This window comes from Mytilus galloprovincialis, chromosome 14 (assembly GCF_965363235.1).
Source record: "Mytilus galloprovincialis chromosome 14, xbMytGall1.hap1.1, whole genome shotgun sequence".
Lineage (NCBI taxonomy): Eukaryota > Metazoa > Mollusca > Bivalvia > Mytilida > Mytilidae > Mytilus > Mytilus galloprovincialis.
The window spans coordinates 65,903,405-65,921,543 of record NC_134851.1 but is presented as its reverse complement, the minus strand read 5'-3'; the positions used below and the strand labels follow the sequence as shown (position 1 = coordinate 65,921,543).

At 31.9% G+C, this 18,139-nt stretch overlaps 1 protein-coding gene across 1 annotated transcript; it reads left to right on the top strand.

The window, feature by feature from the left end:
- Positions 1-17,923, top strand: LOC143059781 (uncharacterized). Its single transcript, XM_076233344.1, has 10 exons — positions 1-714; positions 2,485-2,728; positions 3,123-3,274; positions 3,875-3,945; positions 8,476-8,562; positions 9,076-9,165; positions 11,172-12,146; positions 12,800-13,021; positions 13,728-13,876; positions 14,731-17,923. The coding sequence occupies exons 1-10, from the start codon at positions 696-698 to the stop codon at positions 16,046-16,048; spliced, it is 3,327 nt and encodes a 1,108-aa protein (XP_076089459.1). The 5' UTR covers positions 1-695; the 3' UTR covers positions 16,049-17,923.
- The last annotated feature ends 216 nt before the right edge of the window (positions 17,924-18,139 follow it).

The window sequence follows — 18,139 nt, the reverse complement described above, 5'->3', positions numbered from 1 at the left end:
AGAGACAGTGTCAGTAACTATCAAGTATTGTCCATATTATGACCGGAAAGTGAAAAAAAATATTTCCTTTTGATGTTTTGATATATGGTAGCATACATGATTGGTAATTCATATACATGTTACTGAAGTTGTATATCCACTGTTTCCATGGTAACGGATAAACAATTTTGTTGAAAAATGTGAATTGTTACAGTATTGTGTTTTATTTTGATATAGATTACAGATATAAACAAAAATTGCTCAGGCTGATTGAATGTGACATTTTCAAGTGTTCATAGTGATTTATAGCCCAAAAATATGTGTTAATTTGTTGTTAGTTAGATAAAATGGTCCTTTTTTTATTCGAAATCAGAATTTTTCTTGACTTCTGTGAAATGATAAAACTCAAAAACGCAACACAGTTGTGGAAATATTCAATATGTACTCCAAAATGAATGATTTGGACTCATAAGTTCAAAAATAAAAATTGGTAGCCAGCAACTAGAAAAGACAAAATTTGATTCAGAACATAGTACTAAAAGTGCTTGTATTGAAGATGATTATCTCCCCTGATTGAACTCTTCGCCTAGAGATAAACTAAATGCACAGGAAGTTGACAAGATTGTCATTGTCAACAAGCAGACAAGCAGACGGTTTTGTTTTTCACACTCTGAAGTAATGATAATGTGGAACAGGAGGAGGAATCATTATTAAACATGACAGAAAACAATGCCTGTAAGTTTCTTTAAACTTCATATTTACATTTAAATTCTGTATAACATGTATATATTATAACATGGTAATAAAAAAGTTTCTCAAAAGATAGTTCTAAACTAATGACTGACTTTTGCACTCACACCATATCTTCCTATACCTATGAACATGATGAAATAAAAGGGCTTAAAAATAACAACCAGGTTACCATTTTTGCATGCACATATGTTTATAATATAATATGAGACACATGCTGAGACTAAAGACTTCATGCTTGTTATAACTTCTTGGTCTATAATGTAAATATTAGAAAATGCCAGGTCAAGGAGAACATCAACCCAATAACTCAACTAGGCGAAAAATATTTAGAGGTTGACTAGTCCAAATAATGATGACGTCTGGCAAGGCTATTTTTTTCTGGGACGCCTTCCTACTCCCAGAAAAAATTAAAAAAGCCTTGCCAGACGTCATAACTATTTGGACTTGATATGCTAGAGGTTCACTTACATGTTTAAACAATGGTTATTTTTTTACACTATGCCTATGATGGTGATTATGTTTTCATTGTTAGATGCTCTGTTCCATATCAGGTTGAAGATTATTAGTTAAAGGTAAATTTACCCCCAAGTTGTGCATGTTGACTTGTAGTACAGTACACATGATCATTATAGTGTGAAATATTTTAAATTTATTTAAGAATTGAATGCTTCTTTTTGTAACTTCATTAGGGTGTAAAAGTGTTGACCGAAGTACATTTTGTATGAAGCGTGTAAGCTCTTCATTCCAAAAATTTGGGCACAGTCAAAGCTTTTACAACCCTATGAAGTTACAAAAAGAAGCATTCAATTCTTATAATTACTTTTTTTAGCTAGGATAAAGAAACCACAAGTCATATAATTTTTTTTTTATTTAATTCACCTGTGGACCTTATTGTGGGACCTTGTGTTATTATGACTGATATGTTTTATTGTGTAATGCAATTGCTTAAGGAATAACATGTGATGTGCAGTTAGCCTATCAGAATAATGTATTATAATCATGATAATGAAACATGCATCTACTGTTAGTATTACCAAATAAAGGTTTATGCCCTAATTTCATTGTTATTGAAAGTAGAATATAGTTCATGCCATTCTATTTTTATGCAAATTATCTAATATGTCCTTAGCTTACTGTTTAAAATACAAATATTATTATTATTCAATAGATCAAGAGTAAAAGAGATGAAAAAGTTACAAAAGGGAAATTCAAACTCATATGTTGAAAATAAACCATGGCTAAAAAAGAAAAAGACAAACATAAGTACATTAAAAGCATTGTAACATAGAAAACTAAAGACTGAGCAACACATTAACCCCACTAAATTTGGATGTGAAACTAGGTGCTTCAGAAGGGTAAGAAGATCCTGGTCCACATTTGCAGCAGTCATGCTGCTTATATGAGTATAAACTAGTTGATAAGTTACCTGTTCTATTCATGAAGGGAAAAAAGTCTTAAATTGTTTCATCTACAATGTAGGTAGCAATTATAAATGTGATTATAATGGCCAATAAGACCAGCTTGTATAAATAACATAGAGTATAATTAATCAAATGAAAGTCACTTGATATTGTCTTCAACAATGAGCAAAACACAATCATTTGACAATACTGTATTATAATACATGTATAGTAAAGTCTGCTATAAAAGTTTGCTAAAAGGTGTAAAACAAATTAGTATTAACCATTGTTAACTAAACTTCTCTTAAATACATTCACATTATGATATTAATACATGTATTTGTATTTACAGGCGAGTCTCAATTTGTTTGCAGTTTTGTTAATTCAACAGTACAGCAGTGTGGCTTAATTGAATATAAAAAGACCTGGCCAAGTAGAATTCTTCCCCTAACATGTTGTAAAGATTCAGTGGACTCGCATCTTTACAAATATTCAATAAGTCGTAGGAGTATTGACAGTGAAAGTTCATTATTGAAGATAAGAGCTGGTCTTTTTGAGGAAGATGATGATACGCTAACTATATGCCCGAAACACAGGTACCTAGGCTACTTTTATTCTAAAAATAAGAATAACTTTCCAGAACTTGAGCCCTTGTCTATCCAAATTATGATTATTTTTCTAAAGTTGTAACTGCTGAAAATGTCAATTACCACATTCCTGATAGGATTTGTGCAATGACCCCATGTATATATAAAAAAAATTGAGGTGTGCTATAAAGATTAGGGTAACTATATCATTGTATTTATTTGAGTCTAAAAAATAAGTTGTTCTTAGAAGAAAAAAAGTCAATCTACCCTCAAATGAACAATCTGTACTGAAGTTATAACAAGATTTTTTCTGACTCGATATCCTGGCTGTTTTTGTTGAGATTTTTACATAGAATTTATTGTTCTAGTAAGTTATTACCTTTTAATTTTTCAATTTGTAAAGGTTTGCTCTTGGTGTTGGTTGGAGACCAAGTACACTATGTTCCATAGGATGGAAATGTACAAACAGTAAGAGTAACTTGAAAGGCACTATCACAAAGGAGCAGTCTATTTTTCTCAAGAAATATCACCATGTCCTACTTGGAATTGGATCAGGTTTGTGCATGCTTACATGTATTTTGTTGCTGTTCCAATTGCCAGCTCATATATATGAATCAAATGTTCATGTGAGCTAGTACCAATAACTTGGTAGTCTGCATGTGACTCTTTGAACAAAAAATCTGATGTACATGTCATTTTGATCCTGATACAGACATACATTTGGTTATCAGAGCTTGTATCACTGAACACAATAAGCTACCCCAGCTAAATTAGACAGACCCCCAATAACAAAATGTAAACACATACATGTACATCTAGACTAGAGGTAAACATACAATCTTCATCAAATTACACATTTCAACAATATGTCAGACATCATCCCAAGTCTATAAAAGTTGTACAAAAAAAAATCTCCAAAGGAAAAAATTTTAAGAACATAAAAGAAAAAACATGCAAAAACTACTAACGATTTATCTAACTTGGGACATGCATATAAAAAAAAATGAACCACCCCTTTTGTACTATCATTTATAATCAAATTAGGCCAAGGAGCCAGGAGAAGTGAATCAGCTCTATGATCATTCTTATTTTTTAAATGAAAATGAATGTTTTGAAATATGCTTTCTTGCTACAATTAAATTTTCAATTTTACAGGGGTGTGTTCCAGATGCAGAAAAGAACTTGTTCAAAGAATGACAGACAAGGAAAATAGAGTTGAACCAAATGTAAGTCAAAACAAGGATATGAAAATTTTTTTACCAGTATGTTCTATTCCTATAAAAAATCAAAGCGCTGTAAGCACTGTAGGCAGTTAACCAAAAACCAAGGCAAACATAATTATGAAAACTGTGTCAATGTTGCTTCAACTTTTTTTTTTAAGATTTAAAAGAATAAACATTAAACATTCATATATGATTGTGCATTTATGTTCATTTAATGAATTAAACATTAAGGCAAATAATTCATATTTTATCAAGGTTTTCAATAGCAACGCACATGACCACGAATGGTCATGAGTCTTTCGTGAGTCAGTAGTGGTACAAATTTGCAATAATTGCAGTTCTTCTAGTTGAGCGTAATTGTTCGTATTAGTTGACTGTTAGTAGTTCAAGTTGACTTTAGTACGAGCTTGTAAAAGTATGAGTGGACTTGCTTCCCTGGAAAGGAAACTGAGTTTGTGTTTTACAGTACCAAAGTTATGAGACACAAATCAGACAAATGTTTACTACTACAGGGATCAATGGTGAGGTCTGACTGACCTGTCCATAGTAAATGTAAATGACTCCCACCTTCACCCCAAGTCCATGATGTCTAAGTTTGGAATAAAATGTCAGGTGTTAGGGTCTAGCAAAGTGATATGCATATGTGTCGCCTATGAGATTGACCTTGTATGTCATTCAATCTTTTTGAAATGAAAAACAGGAATAAATATGGTGTTCGTTTCTAAATCTTTTACAAGTTCTCAAAACACACACAAGAGGGTGTGGATGACCCAAGGGACTACCCCTATTTTTCATTTGATTTATTATATTGTCCCATACATGAATATATATGGTTTATGGGTGGGGATCTCGACTGTTATCCTTTTTTCAAAGAGGGGTGGGGACCCAGTGACGTCCCCTATATTTCATTTGATTTGTTATATTGTCCAATACATGAATATATATGGTTTAGGGGTGGGGATCTCATCTGTTTTTAAGTATCAAGCAGGAGTGGGTAGGGTGACCCTAAGGACTCTCCCTATATTTCATTTGATCAGTTCTCATACATGAATATATATGGTTTAATTTAAAGGTGGGGATCTCGACTGTTTCCAATTTCTCAATCAGATGACTGCAGGGACTCCCCCTATATTTCATTTAATTTAGAGTTGGGAATCCAAACTGTTTCAAAGTTCTTAAACATGAGGGGTAGGGTGACCACAGGGACTTCCCCTATATTTCATTTGATTTGTTATATAGTCTTATACATGAGTATATATGGTTAAGGGGTGATGATCTCGAATTTTTCCAAGTTCTCAAACATGAAGGTGTACAGTGACCATAGGGACCCCCTTATTAAATTTATTTGATTTGTAATAATGTCCCATACATAAATATATATTGTTTAAGATTGTGGATCTCGACTGTTATAAATTCTCAAAAAGGGGTAGAGTGGCCCACGAACTCCACTTATATTTCATATGATTTGTTATATTGTCCTATACATTAATATATATTGTTTAGGTTGGATCTCGACCGTTACCAAGTTTTGGTCATTTTGGTTTCTTGTGGATAGTTGTCTAATAGGCAATTCTTTTTTTTTTATATAAGAAACTTCCCACTATTTTAACTGACCTATCAAAATTGAGAAGAAAAAAATACCCCTTGAAATTGCAGTTATATGTTATATATCTCCATTCTCAGAAAGGGGTAGAGTGGCCCCACGAACTCCACCTATATATCATATGATTTGTTATATTGTCCCATTTCTTGTGGATAGTTGTCTCATTGGCAATCATACCACATCTTTTTTTTTATATAAGAAACTTCCCACTATTTCAACTGACCTATCAAAATTGAGAAGAAAAAAATACCCCTTGAAATTGCAGTTATATGTTATATATCTCCATTCTCAGAAAGGGGTAGAGTGGCCCCACGAACTCCACCTATATATTTCATATGATTTGTTATATTGTCCCATACATGAATATATATTGTTTAGGGGGTGGGATCTCGACCGTTACCAAGTTTTGGTCATTTTGGTTTCTTGTGGATAGTTGTCAGGTTGTCTCATTGGCAATCATACCACATCTTTTTTTTTATATAAGAAACTTCCCACTATTTTAACTGACCTATCAAAATTGAGAAGAAAAAAGTACCCCTTGAAATTGCAGTTATATGTTTAACTTGAAAAGCATTTAACATGCATTACCAACATTTATCACTGATTAAAAAAAATTACACTGTTACCAGGAACATATATATTGTTAGATAAGCTGTCACTTTATTGGATTTTGACATTAAAATTGGTGTACAAAATATTTTCTGCTTTTTCTTTCTTTTAAACAATTTGGGTTTTCAATTCTAGTGTTTATATTTGTTTAACATGCATAGCTGTATTTTTTCACCTTTCTGGATTTTTTTAGTTGATAGCCCCAAAACCCGGGATTACCCTTATCCGCTTCCGGAATCGGATCCGATATTGTAATTTCGCGGCAGCCATTTTGTTTACAATGTTGTTTTTGACAGAAAGTGAGATTCGATTTGACTCGGATTTACACATTATTTATCGGCGATTTTCTGTATAAAGCTAGCGGTTGAACAAATTGAACATCGCTGTCATGAATAGTAATTATGAAAATAAGTTTGAGTTCGTTTTTTAGGAAACTTTGGTAAAAATGTTTGCAAAGTTATTTTTTTATTTTCTTTCAAGCAAGGATTTGTATAGTGATACACTATACAAATCCTTGTTTCAAGGTCCTCCGGGCGTAGCTAGTAATTAAGTAGAAAGTCCGACTGCAAAAGTGGAAGGTCACAGACCCCGGACCACCGCTAATTTGAACCCCTGCGTCCAAATTAAATAGATACGAATTTCGTCTTCTAATTCAAAATTGCCGCCAACAGCGTGATCAGTTAAACTTATATACGTAGTTGACTACGTATTGACGACAAACAATATTCCTACGAGTTTTGCAATTTGGGAAATTTTAACTACTTGTCTTTAGAGATTTTCGGCGATTAAATATTTTCATACATTTGTTCTTTGACACCTTAGCCTAAAGCTCGGGGGATAATAAACTACATGAGAATTCCTAATGTGCTCTACTTCCTATGTGCAACTTCAAAACTTTTGGGAAAATCGACGATCATTTAAGGTTTTTCTGGTCATATTTTTTGTAATCCAGAATGAAAAGTATGAAAAAACTGTCCAATAAGTTATAAATAATATAGTAGCCAGCTAGATGATTACAATGGCACGTATTTCAGCGTTCATTGAGTAGCACACAAATCCAGGGTGCTCGCATAAGGCAGCTTAACTGCCTAAAAATATAATTTAACGTTCTGTGCTCTTTTGCTTTAAATCAGTTCCCGTTAAGACATTATTGCTTTTGAAGTAGAAATCACCCAAAAAATATTGGCCTACTTTTGATTATTGGAAGCAACATAAATCTGTTTATCTGGAGTCATAGATTGATATTCAGGTTGCATTGGTAACTATGCCACCTATATTAGATTTGTCCGTCTGTTCCTTCATATAATTTCCTACTAGATACGTGTGATAATAGAACATGTTTCAATTGTTTGACACAATGGGATACTGACTGAAGCATATTAAACTTTCTATATATATATATTTAAACTTTCTATACTGACAGGTTCATTTAACTCATTATTGCAATAGGGCTTTTAAAAGATAAAACCTTTACAGCTGATTTCCTAATGCTTGCAAAGTAAAACTTTGGTTGGCTTGCTTGCTTTGTTTGTATAATTGTTTATACAAGCTTTGTAGATAAGATTGACATCTTATAACAATGTATTTATAGGCAAAGTTTAACCTGTAAATATCATATCCTAATATGATTGTACAATATACAAACAAAGCAAGCGAGCTAACCAAAGTTTTGCTCTACATGTATTAGGAAAATAGCTGTAATTTATAATTCAGCTGCCATGCAGCTAATATTTATTAAAGTATGGAAATTCATATTTACTTATATAAGATTTGAATTTCATTTGTTGATTTAGTTCAGAGCAGGATTCATAATAATATCCACTAACATCTTCTCGTCTAGATATGCATGTAATATTTTCCCATGGACTTTGAACATTAATGGACAATGATTCATCTACCCACCCCTTATTATATACATGTACTAGTATTCACATTTATTCTAATAATTAAACCATTTTGTAAGACATTTCAGTTAATGACCATCTTTGGTTTCTCTATTATCCTTCTATATCACCTACATAGGCATATGGCATAATGAAAATAAAAATATGCAGTATGTTTGCCAATGATACAACTATCAACCAAAGTTCAATAACCGTTTCACAGATGATATTAGATATGCAACTTATATTGTAACTTCCATACCCTTCCCTTTTCATGAATATGACCTACCAAATTAGACCATTTACCAAGTTTGTAATAAAAAGGAGAAAACCTATATGTTTAGTCAGCTATAAGTAAGAATGGTCAGTTTATACCGGTAGTTGTAAAGATGAGATAAATGTGTGTGTTCATCTTTTTCACTCTGTTATCTTTTTCAGCCTTCAAGTAGCATGAATATTAATTGCAATGTTGAAGTTTCTGAGTCTACAAATGCTGAATTTATAATGGAAGAAACAAAAGAAGAGGCAAGTCTTTTAAACAATTGTTTTAAGAACAATAGTATAATATATACATTCTGTAGTCCTGTAATCATGAAACTTAAGAGGTTACTCTATGTCTATATTCCACAGTTTATGTTTGGTACACACATTATGTTCTGTAAAACTGAGGATTACCATATACATATAGACCATATATATGGTAACATCCATTATGTGACTATTGCTGTGACTATTGCATGGCAATAGAAGTCCCATACCGGGTAATAAAAAGAGCAGATCACTCATTATTTTAGTAAATTTTCTAAGTTAAAGGAACTTAAGTCTGTACAAAATCATCAGACTGGAACAAAATTTCAAACTTGATCTCATGATAAACAAATATATACCAAATATCAAATCATTATCTTCAAGCATGAAGAATAAAAGTGTTAAAAACTTGTCAGACAAATAGACAGACAAACCTAAAGTCACCAACTCTTCATCAGTAGGGGACTCATAAAATGATAAAATAGTTGTAAAGGTATTTTTCTTTTACAGATTTCACAAATTGATGGTTTTGGTGAAGTCACACAATGCAAACAGACAGTCCAGGGTGCAAAGAAAGCTGCATTTTTACAGATTGATGAGGTAATAGTCATCATATTCAATCACATTTTGGTAGTCTATATAATTGTATACAAATATATCATGCTTACAAGGGGTATTTGCCAAAAATACCGGTTGAGAGGTACAAATTTCCAGAGCCGTTAGGTGAGGGAAATTTGATTACCTCGAAACCAGTATTTTTGGCAAATACCCCTTGTTAGCATGATATAATTGTTTAATTCCACCGAATGTTCCACCTCAGAAAGTTTATTATAATCAGGTATCATACGAAATTTCAACTTGTATGTATAATTTTTGTATACACTGCAGCTGTTGTATTTGCGCAGTCAAATTGCATTGACCGTAAAATCATTCTTATCATATTTTTTTTAATGTAAAGTCACTGACTATACATATCTCCCTTTTTATGATAATAAGCTGGTTCTCGGCTGACTACTACACTTTGTTCATCAGTTTTAGTGAGATGTAATACAAGTGGGTTCCAGTTTTATGTGACCGGTTGACAATTCGTTTCTTTTGAGTTTTATTTATGACGTCATTCCCGGAATTTTTACGTCATTTGGTCCAAATTCAATAATGATTCATTTTTATTCTAAATATTTCATCTGGAACCATATATTTAGAATGACCATGAATTTTTCATATAAGAATAGAAATAATTCATTGAGTTATTTTTAGACATGGTATTCCCCATCTGCCATGGTATTTGCTAGGGTATTTCCCATCTTCCATGGTATTTGCTAGCAAATACCCCGGCACATGGAATTCCCTAATGGCAAATAACTCGGCAGAGAAAAGAAAATCTCAATACATAGAAATTGGTGAAAAATACCATGTTTCTCATCCAATCAAAATACAGCATTATTACATAAGGTGGAATTATATATATAATAAACCATTTTGATGGTAGACTGCTTGCAACTGTATACACCTGGTTGTCTCCTAAATGATTGAGATTTATACAGAAAGCAGCAATAGTTGAAAAATTAGACTTGTGTCTTGCTGGTAACAAATTGCTATTGAAAAATGGTCCATGTTTATATAATTTGATAACTTTTTTCGCTCACCTGACCCACAGGCCAAGTAAGCTTATTTAGTCTGTGGTGTTCGTTATCCGTTCTTGTCTTTCTTTGTTGTCCTCTGTTAATTATTTCTAACTATAAAAGATGGATGTCATTAATTCTATTCTAGTCGCAATGTTTGCAAGAGAGAATCTATTACTAATTATGCACATAGAATTAGTTGAGTGATGCAGGCTCTTTAGAGGCTCTATTTTTATAACAGATGAAATCAAATTAATGATTACAATCATATTTATAACAAGGCTTCAAATAAAAAACATGCCAAAAAAAATCTCTAATTACTTACTATTCAACCATATGAAATGAAGATATAATTCATTTTCAATGTTTTCTAGTGTTTATTGAACTAAGTAACCATTAAATCATGTTTATCATATATATTTGAAACAAACCACATATTTTAAGCAAATTGTATGTTGTGATAACATTCTCTGCTTCAAAACTATTTGATTAATCTTTAATGGGACATGCAATTATCAAAGTGGTTTGCAAGGCACTAAGTATGGGTTTTTATGATGCCCCACCTACGATAGAAGAGGGGCATTATGATTTCTGGTCTGTGCCTCTGTTCATTCCTTTGTGCGTCCGTTCGTCTGTGCGTCCGTTCGTCCATCTGTGAGTCCGTTCGTCCGTCTGTGAGTTCATTTACTTCAGGTTAAAGTTTTTGGTCAAGGTAGTTTTTGAAGAAGTTGAAGTCCAATGAACTTGAAACTTAGTACACATGTTTCCTATGATATGATTTTTATAATTTTGATTCCAAATTAAAGTTTTGACCCTAATTTCACGGTCTACTGAACATAGAAAATGATAGTGCGAGTGGGGCATCCGTGTACTATGGACACATTCTTGTTTAATATTCAATTCTATCAGATATTTTGACTTAAAATGTTTTTGAATTTGATACGTTTGAAATTGGAAATTAAATAATTTACATCTATGTTTCAGGAAAACATGCAAACAGACTGCCTTAGCATGGACAGCTTCGATGACTGCATATCAGAATCTGTGTATTCACAGTCATCTCAGTATTCAGAGTGGCAAGATTCACAGGAAAGTCCATCTAGAAAAAGGAAAATGTCGCTGAACTCTTTTCTGGAAACAGTAGATATAAGTCCTGTGAAAAAAACGTTAACTGTTGACTTTGATCTTGCATCTGAGAGGACAAAAAATGATTATGTCAGGAAAGCAAAAAGAATAATGCACAGTGTACTTGGTATATTGGTTCCACAACAGGAATCACTATTTGAGGAGGTTCTATATGAATCTAATGCATGCAAAGATCAGACTCTTGAGTCATTTTCAAAAGCATATAGCAGTATGTCAAGTTGGGGAACACAGAGACAAATTCTCTCTCTTCTAGTACAAGATTACAGTTACAATCAACTCAAAGACTATATTCCAGATTTATCAAGATACAAATTTTCTGCTGCTCGTAAACATGCTGAGGTTGTTGGTGTTGGCAAGCCAGTTTTACAGAAAAAACAATTTAGAGAAAAGGCTACTATTCAACAGATAGAAAACTTTTTAGAGTTCATACTTTCACCAGCTATAATGACTGATTCACCATTTGGAGAATGCACTTATAAAATCTCATCTGGTATTACACTCAAAGTTCCTAAAATTATTCTAAATAGTGTACGTACAAGAACAGTAACACTGTATTTAAAGTATTGTGAAGAAACCCAGAACGCTGATATTCTATCTGAAAGGACTTACATGAGACTGCTTGAAGCCATTGAGCCTAATGTGAGAAAGTCCATGAAAGGTTTAGACAATTTTGCTGCTGATGGTAGCCAGGCTTTCGATAACCTAAAAAGTGTGGTTATGACATTAGGAAAAGGAGGTAAAGGACAAGAATGGGCAGAAAAGATCAGCAATCAGCTCATGGAAGGGAAGCAGTATTTAAAACTGCACTACAAGGTATTTCCATATTATGAACCCTTTCTATTTGTAATGTTACACTATTGTTTCAGAAAAGGGTAACGGTTGGTAAAAATAAATACCGATTATCATCAACATAATTTTGACCTGTCTGTCAGACCACTTGTCTTCAACCATTTTGTTTTGACCAGATAGGTTTTTGTATTAATAACCTTCATTTCTTGATGGATCTCGTTCAAATGTTGAATATACATGTATGTACGTCATAATTGTAACTTATTTTTAAATGCAGTCAAACTTTTACTTTAAATAAAGGACTGGTATGTTTCAATCAATGTCATAGCATATAAAAACAAATAATATGACACTCAGCTAATTAATGATTTGTCAGTAATTATTTAGTAAATAATTTGAGAATCTGGTTGATATTTTTATCATATTTCTTTGTGCATACCAAAATATAAGAAATTGTTGTATTTGTGTATATACATACGAAATATAAAAATGAAGATGTGGTAGGATTACCAATGAGACAACTCTCCTCAAGAAACAGACTGACACCAAAATTTACAACTGTATCATGTGTATGTCACTGTACGTCCTTCAACAGTGAGGCTTTTTTAAAACTTTCAGTCTCGTACTGCTTTACTATCTTTATAGGTATAGCTTACAGTATATATTTTGTTTTTCAGTTACATGTTAGTTTGGACTCAGAAGTTCCTGATCATTGTGGCAGATTTGGCCTGTCATCTGAAGAAAACAGTTTCTGTAGTAAATGTACTCATACCCATCATCTTTCTTGTAATGACTGTGAAGCTCTGACCACTACTTTGAAATTGATAGAGGATGCTGCAGATAGCATAACATATACAAACCAAGAACAACAAGATGACACAAAATACATTATTGTACAGGTATTTATTCAACATTATATAGGGCACTATTTTGTGTTTTTTTTTTATATTGGACAGTGTCTACACACTACATGCACTAGGAGACACTTAAAAATGTAGCAAAAAAACATGATAAATGTTCAAAATTATTTAGCCCTAACTACTTAAGCCTTTTGCACATGCCCCTATCATGTACACAATTTTAATCATAATCCCAATCCCATACAATATCGAATAGCAGCATTAAATGATTTTTCATTCATTAAGAGTTTGGAACTTTGTTTAGCAAAATTTATGAAAGAGAGTACAAATTTTGTGAAGCCATATACTAGAGTTTTCTACCTAGATCCCTTATTTTAACTTAAAAGGAAGATTGCACTTATGATGAAATTAATGTTTGCCTGATATTAAGGAATTGTTTGAGGATTTTTTCTTATTTGTCCAGATTTGAGAGGTAACTTTTTAGTAAATTGTAAAACTTATAGCTGACTACACGGTATGGGCTTTGCTCATTGTTGAAGGCCATACGGTGACCTATAGTTGTTAATGTTTTTGTCATTTTGATCTTTTGTGGTTAGTTGTTGTCTCATTGGCAATCATACCACTCTTCTTTTTTTATTTTTGATGTAATTGCAGTTACATAGTAAACATTCTACATTGATAAGTCACATATTTTGCAATCTGGCTATTTTGAGACTTTGACACATTTTTATTTATTTAATTACAGGGTATTAAAACTATTATAGAGTGGAAGAAACACATTGTGAGATCTGTCAACCAAGACAGGGCAAGAGGGAAAGTTTTAGACACATTGCAACCAAATGAAGCTTTAATTGAAAGAGACTGGGCAATGAAATTTCTTCCATTACAGTATAGGTATATACATGTTTTATATATATATATATATATGTGTGTGTTTTATTAAATTAAATGTATTTTAAATGAATTCATATTTGGTCTGCAACTTGACAATGAAGAGTTGTAAATGTGGAACTGTCATATAACTACTTCCTGTTTGCAAATACTTTTTTAGCCACATGAAATAGACTATATTTTCACATTTCTTCTACAAGTATAATTGCCATATATTATGTAACAATTACATCAATATTTAGATAATCAGTCCAACAAGTTATAGATGCATATAAAGTTTCATTATACAATCTACAATCTGACCAAAAAATGTGAGTTGGTCATAAAGATTTTATAGTGTTCTGTGTAAATAGAAAATGACTAGCCTTTGTGTATGTCTATATTTTTAGTTTCTGCATTTGAACATCAATACTTTTCACACATTCTGTTTAAAAGTAGGGAGATGTGATTAAATACTATCCAAATTAGATCAAAAGGACAAAGATGCAAACAGATAAAGGTTACAGCCTTCAACAATGGACATAATCTATAATGTATTGTAAGCTAGAAAAGGGCTGGTTTGACAATATGCAAAACAATGCAACAGATAAAACTAACATGTACACATAATAAAAGAGAAAAAATAGCAGACAGCAACCCAATCTTAGTTCACTGGATTACAGGTTCTCATTCTTGGACAGGCACAAAAACATATGACAGGACATGTGGTTTACAGTTTTGTGTGTGCTCAACCCCACCTATAAATATGCAAGCACAATTTTTTTTTAAATTGTTAAAGGCACCTTAACATACATATTTAACTTGAACACCTGTGTTTGTGTTATTTTTTTGTTTTTCAAAGTAAATTTATTTTTCAGAGAATCTCAGTCGAATTGGTTTGCCAAACGTGGTCTTTCCTGGCATGTTAGTGTTATAACATTCCAAGAAAAAGAAGGAAAAAATAGTTTGACAGTTCTTCACATCTTCGATACTGCTACACAAGATGCTGTCACTTCCAATGCTATATTGAAAGACCTACTACATCATGTCAATTCCACCAACAACAATGTTGACACTCTGTATTTAAGATCGGACAATGCTGGATGTTACCATTCATCATATGGCATATTGTCAGTCACTGCTCTGAATGATAATCCATACAATATAACAGTTAGTAGGATGGACTTTTCTGATCCACAAGGTGGAAAGTCAATTTGTGACAGAAAGGCTGCCCATGTCAAAGCATGCATAAGAAGATATGTAAATGAAGGCAATAATGTAATAACAGCTATAGAATTCAAGTCAGCTGTAGAAAAAACAATGAAAAATGTTAAAGTAGTTGTTGCATTGCCACCTAGTCCCATCAAAAGTTCAAAAACATCCAAGATTGAAAATATAAGTTTTCTGTACAATTTTTTCTTCTCTAACAATGAAATTACAGCTTGGAAGCAATTCGAAATTGGCATTGGCAAAGTTTTCTCTTCCAAATCCTTAAATGAAATTCCATCTCTTGTTAAAAAATGTGAAAGTACTGTAATATGGAGAACCATTACTCAATCATCATTGAATACAAGCATTCCAGTACCCGTAACTAGAAATGAAGAGCTCGAAGAAGAAGACAACATTTGTAGCAATGTATTTACATGTCCTGAAGACGGTTGCATTTCAACATTTTTAAAATATGGACAATTATGTAACCACCTTGACAGAGGTAAACATACCTACCCTAAGAATAATTTGAATATAAAGGAGCGTACACAAATCACGCATGCTTCTTTAATGGAAAGCAAAAGTTCTGCTGAAAAAGTACTTCATTCTGGTACAACACATGCATTACAAGCAGAATCTACATTAAAGAAAGGATGGGCATTAAAGAATAAGCGAGAGGTAAAGAGATTTTCAAAAGAGCAAATAGAATACATGACAGAGAAATTTCAGTTTGGTGAATCTACTGGATATAAGTGTGACCCAGATGATGTGGCAAAAGAGATGAGACATGTAAAGAACAGTAAGGGCATCCGGAAATTTCAACTTGAACACTTTCTTTCTCCTTCTCAAATTGCTAGTTTTTTTAGCAGGCTTTCACTAAAAAAAAGACAAGCATCAAATACTGTTTATGATGATTGTGATATGATAGCAGAAGATTCAAGAACGGAGATGTCTCAGCTTACTGTATTAGCAAATACTGTACAGTAAACATTTAACAATTTTTGGTCTTTTTTCAATACCTCTGATCTGATTGATGTAGTTTAAATGAAAAAAAATCTTCTCTATAAATGCTTAAAAATGGTACTGTAGTTTGTTTGGTGTTTGTTAAACATCAAGTAGCAAATATTTGATTTGAAACTTTCATCTTTTTTGTGAAAAGCTCTAGATCTGACATCAAAATATCCAGTACCACAGCCTTTTCCTATACATGTATTTTGAATATTAAAAAATCATACCCTTATATATATATATTTAACCAACAATAGACCTATATAGAATTATTTCACTACTTCATGGAGAGATATTTAACAAATATCTGATGTAATTATCACTGAGGTTAAAATTGCAATTTTAGAAAATATTCAGTTGAATAATTAGATGATGATTTGACCAAAAACCTGATCAACTACCTGTAAAACAAATTCCTGCCCTTAAATATATTTAATATAAAGCTAATTCACTCCCACTAATACAAAAACGGAAACATACAGCCTTCAACAATAGACATGAGTTTGAAGATCTAAACCATTTACATAAATTGTGAATGAACTAAGCAGAAACAACATTAAGTCCCAATTGATGTAAAACTGATGATATTATATAGTATCATCTGATGATGCAATTTTAAGGTTTTTATGCAATTTGATGTGTCATCAAGCTGGTTGAGGTAAAACAGATACATTTTTGTGCAGTGAACACATGCCATGGCTTATTTTGTCTTGATTTTTTTAAAAGAAAGTGGTACAATCTTGTGTATGTAAATTTTAGCTTGGTTTTGTGAATATCAAAAAAGTTAATTGAGATAATGTTTACCTTCTGTGCTGACAATGATTGATAAAGTATAGACTTTCACAGCTAACCGTGTTGAAGAAAGATGTGCAGGTTGTTATTGATTGTGTTTACTGTTAATGGAATACAGGATTAAAAGTAAACACCTTGTTTAATAATATTATAAAAAAATGGTACAATTCCAAAGTGTCATTAAAAGATTGAAAATTTTAGCAAAAACTTCACCCTGTTGTTAATTAAGGTAATTTAAATATTGCTTAGTATTTCATTTTGCTGCTTTCAATGCAGATGTTAAATTCTGACATTGCCTGTATATATTTTTTTTAAAACAATTATCATACCTTGCTATGTGAAAAAAAATGTGATTTTTTACTAAAAAACTTCTTTTACTGAATACCAATTATGTTGCTATGGAATATTTGTTATGGCTAATAGGGCTGTTGGGTCTTCTTTTTATAGTATTGTTGTAATTCAGTGTTGCTTGTAAATATTTTCTAGATACATGATAAAACATTTGAACATGACCAGAAATTAAAATTTAAGCAACATAGGCCCTGGTTCAAAGGTAGTTTTTAATGTTGCTATGGTGTAAATTCGGTTGCTATGGGCTTTTTTACTTGTGAAAATGACTTTTATCATATTGTTCTTTGACCCTGTTATGTTTTCCATTTAAAATGTTTACTAAAATGATAAAAAAAATATTGTTGGTCATCACATTGTATCCAAATATTTCCTGATCAATTTGTGAAATTACCGAAAAAATGGAAATTTTTTGTTAAATTTTTTTTTTTTTTAGATCATGGGCTACCAAATTTTATTCGATAAGTTGATAGTACAGTTAATTTGCTTCAAAAAAATGTGATTTAGAAAATTCAGCTCTGTTGCGTTTTTAAGCAGGGGACTTGAACAATTGTAACGCATTTTTCTTGATTTTTAACCGAAAACACATGTTTTCTTCAAGTTACCATAGCAACTACAAAATAATATATAAAGTTACAACTGACATATTGTTATTTGTTATAATTGATCATATCCTTATGGGAATTATTGAAAATAAATATTATCTACAGTTTCTTTGTTGTTTTGACATGCTAAAATGCCATATTTTTGATGATTTTCCCAAAATTATAGACTATATAGCATGCTATCTGAGCTTCGTTACTATGGAAACAGTTTAAGTCCGATATTTTCACAAATATGGGGAAAAATGTTTTTTAGGTTATATTTCCTATGGTTTAGCATAGTTTTTATGTGAATTAAAAAAAATCACATTCCTTATGAAGCTAAGTG

Excerpts from the sequence above, each read along its gene's own strand:
- LOC143059781 (XM_076233344.1), top strand. Across the intron at positions 13,022-13,727 it reads CAAAATACATTATTGTACAG|GGTATTAAAACTATTATAGA; the intron begins GTATTTATTCAA and ends ATTTAATTACAG. Across the intron at positions 13,877-14,730 it reads TTTCTTCCATTACAGTATAG|AGAATCTCAGTCGAATTGGT; the intron begins GTATATACATGT and ends TTTATTTTTCAG.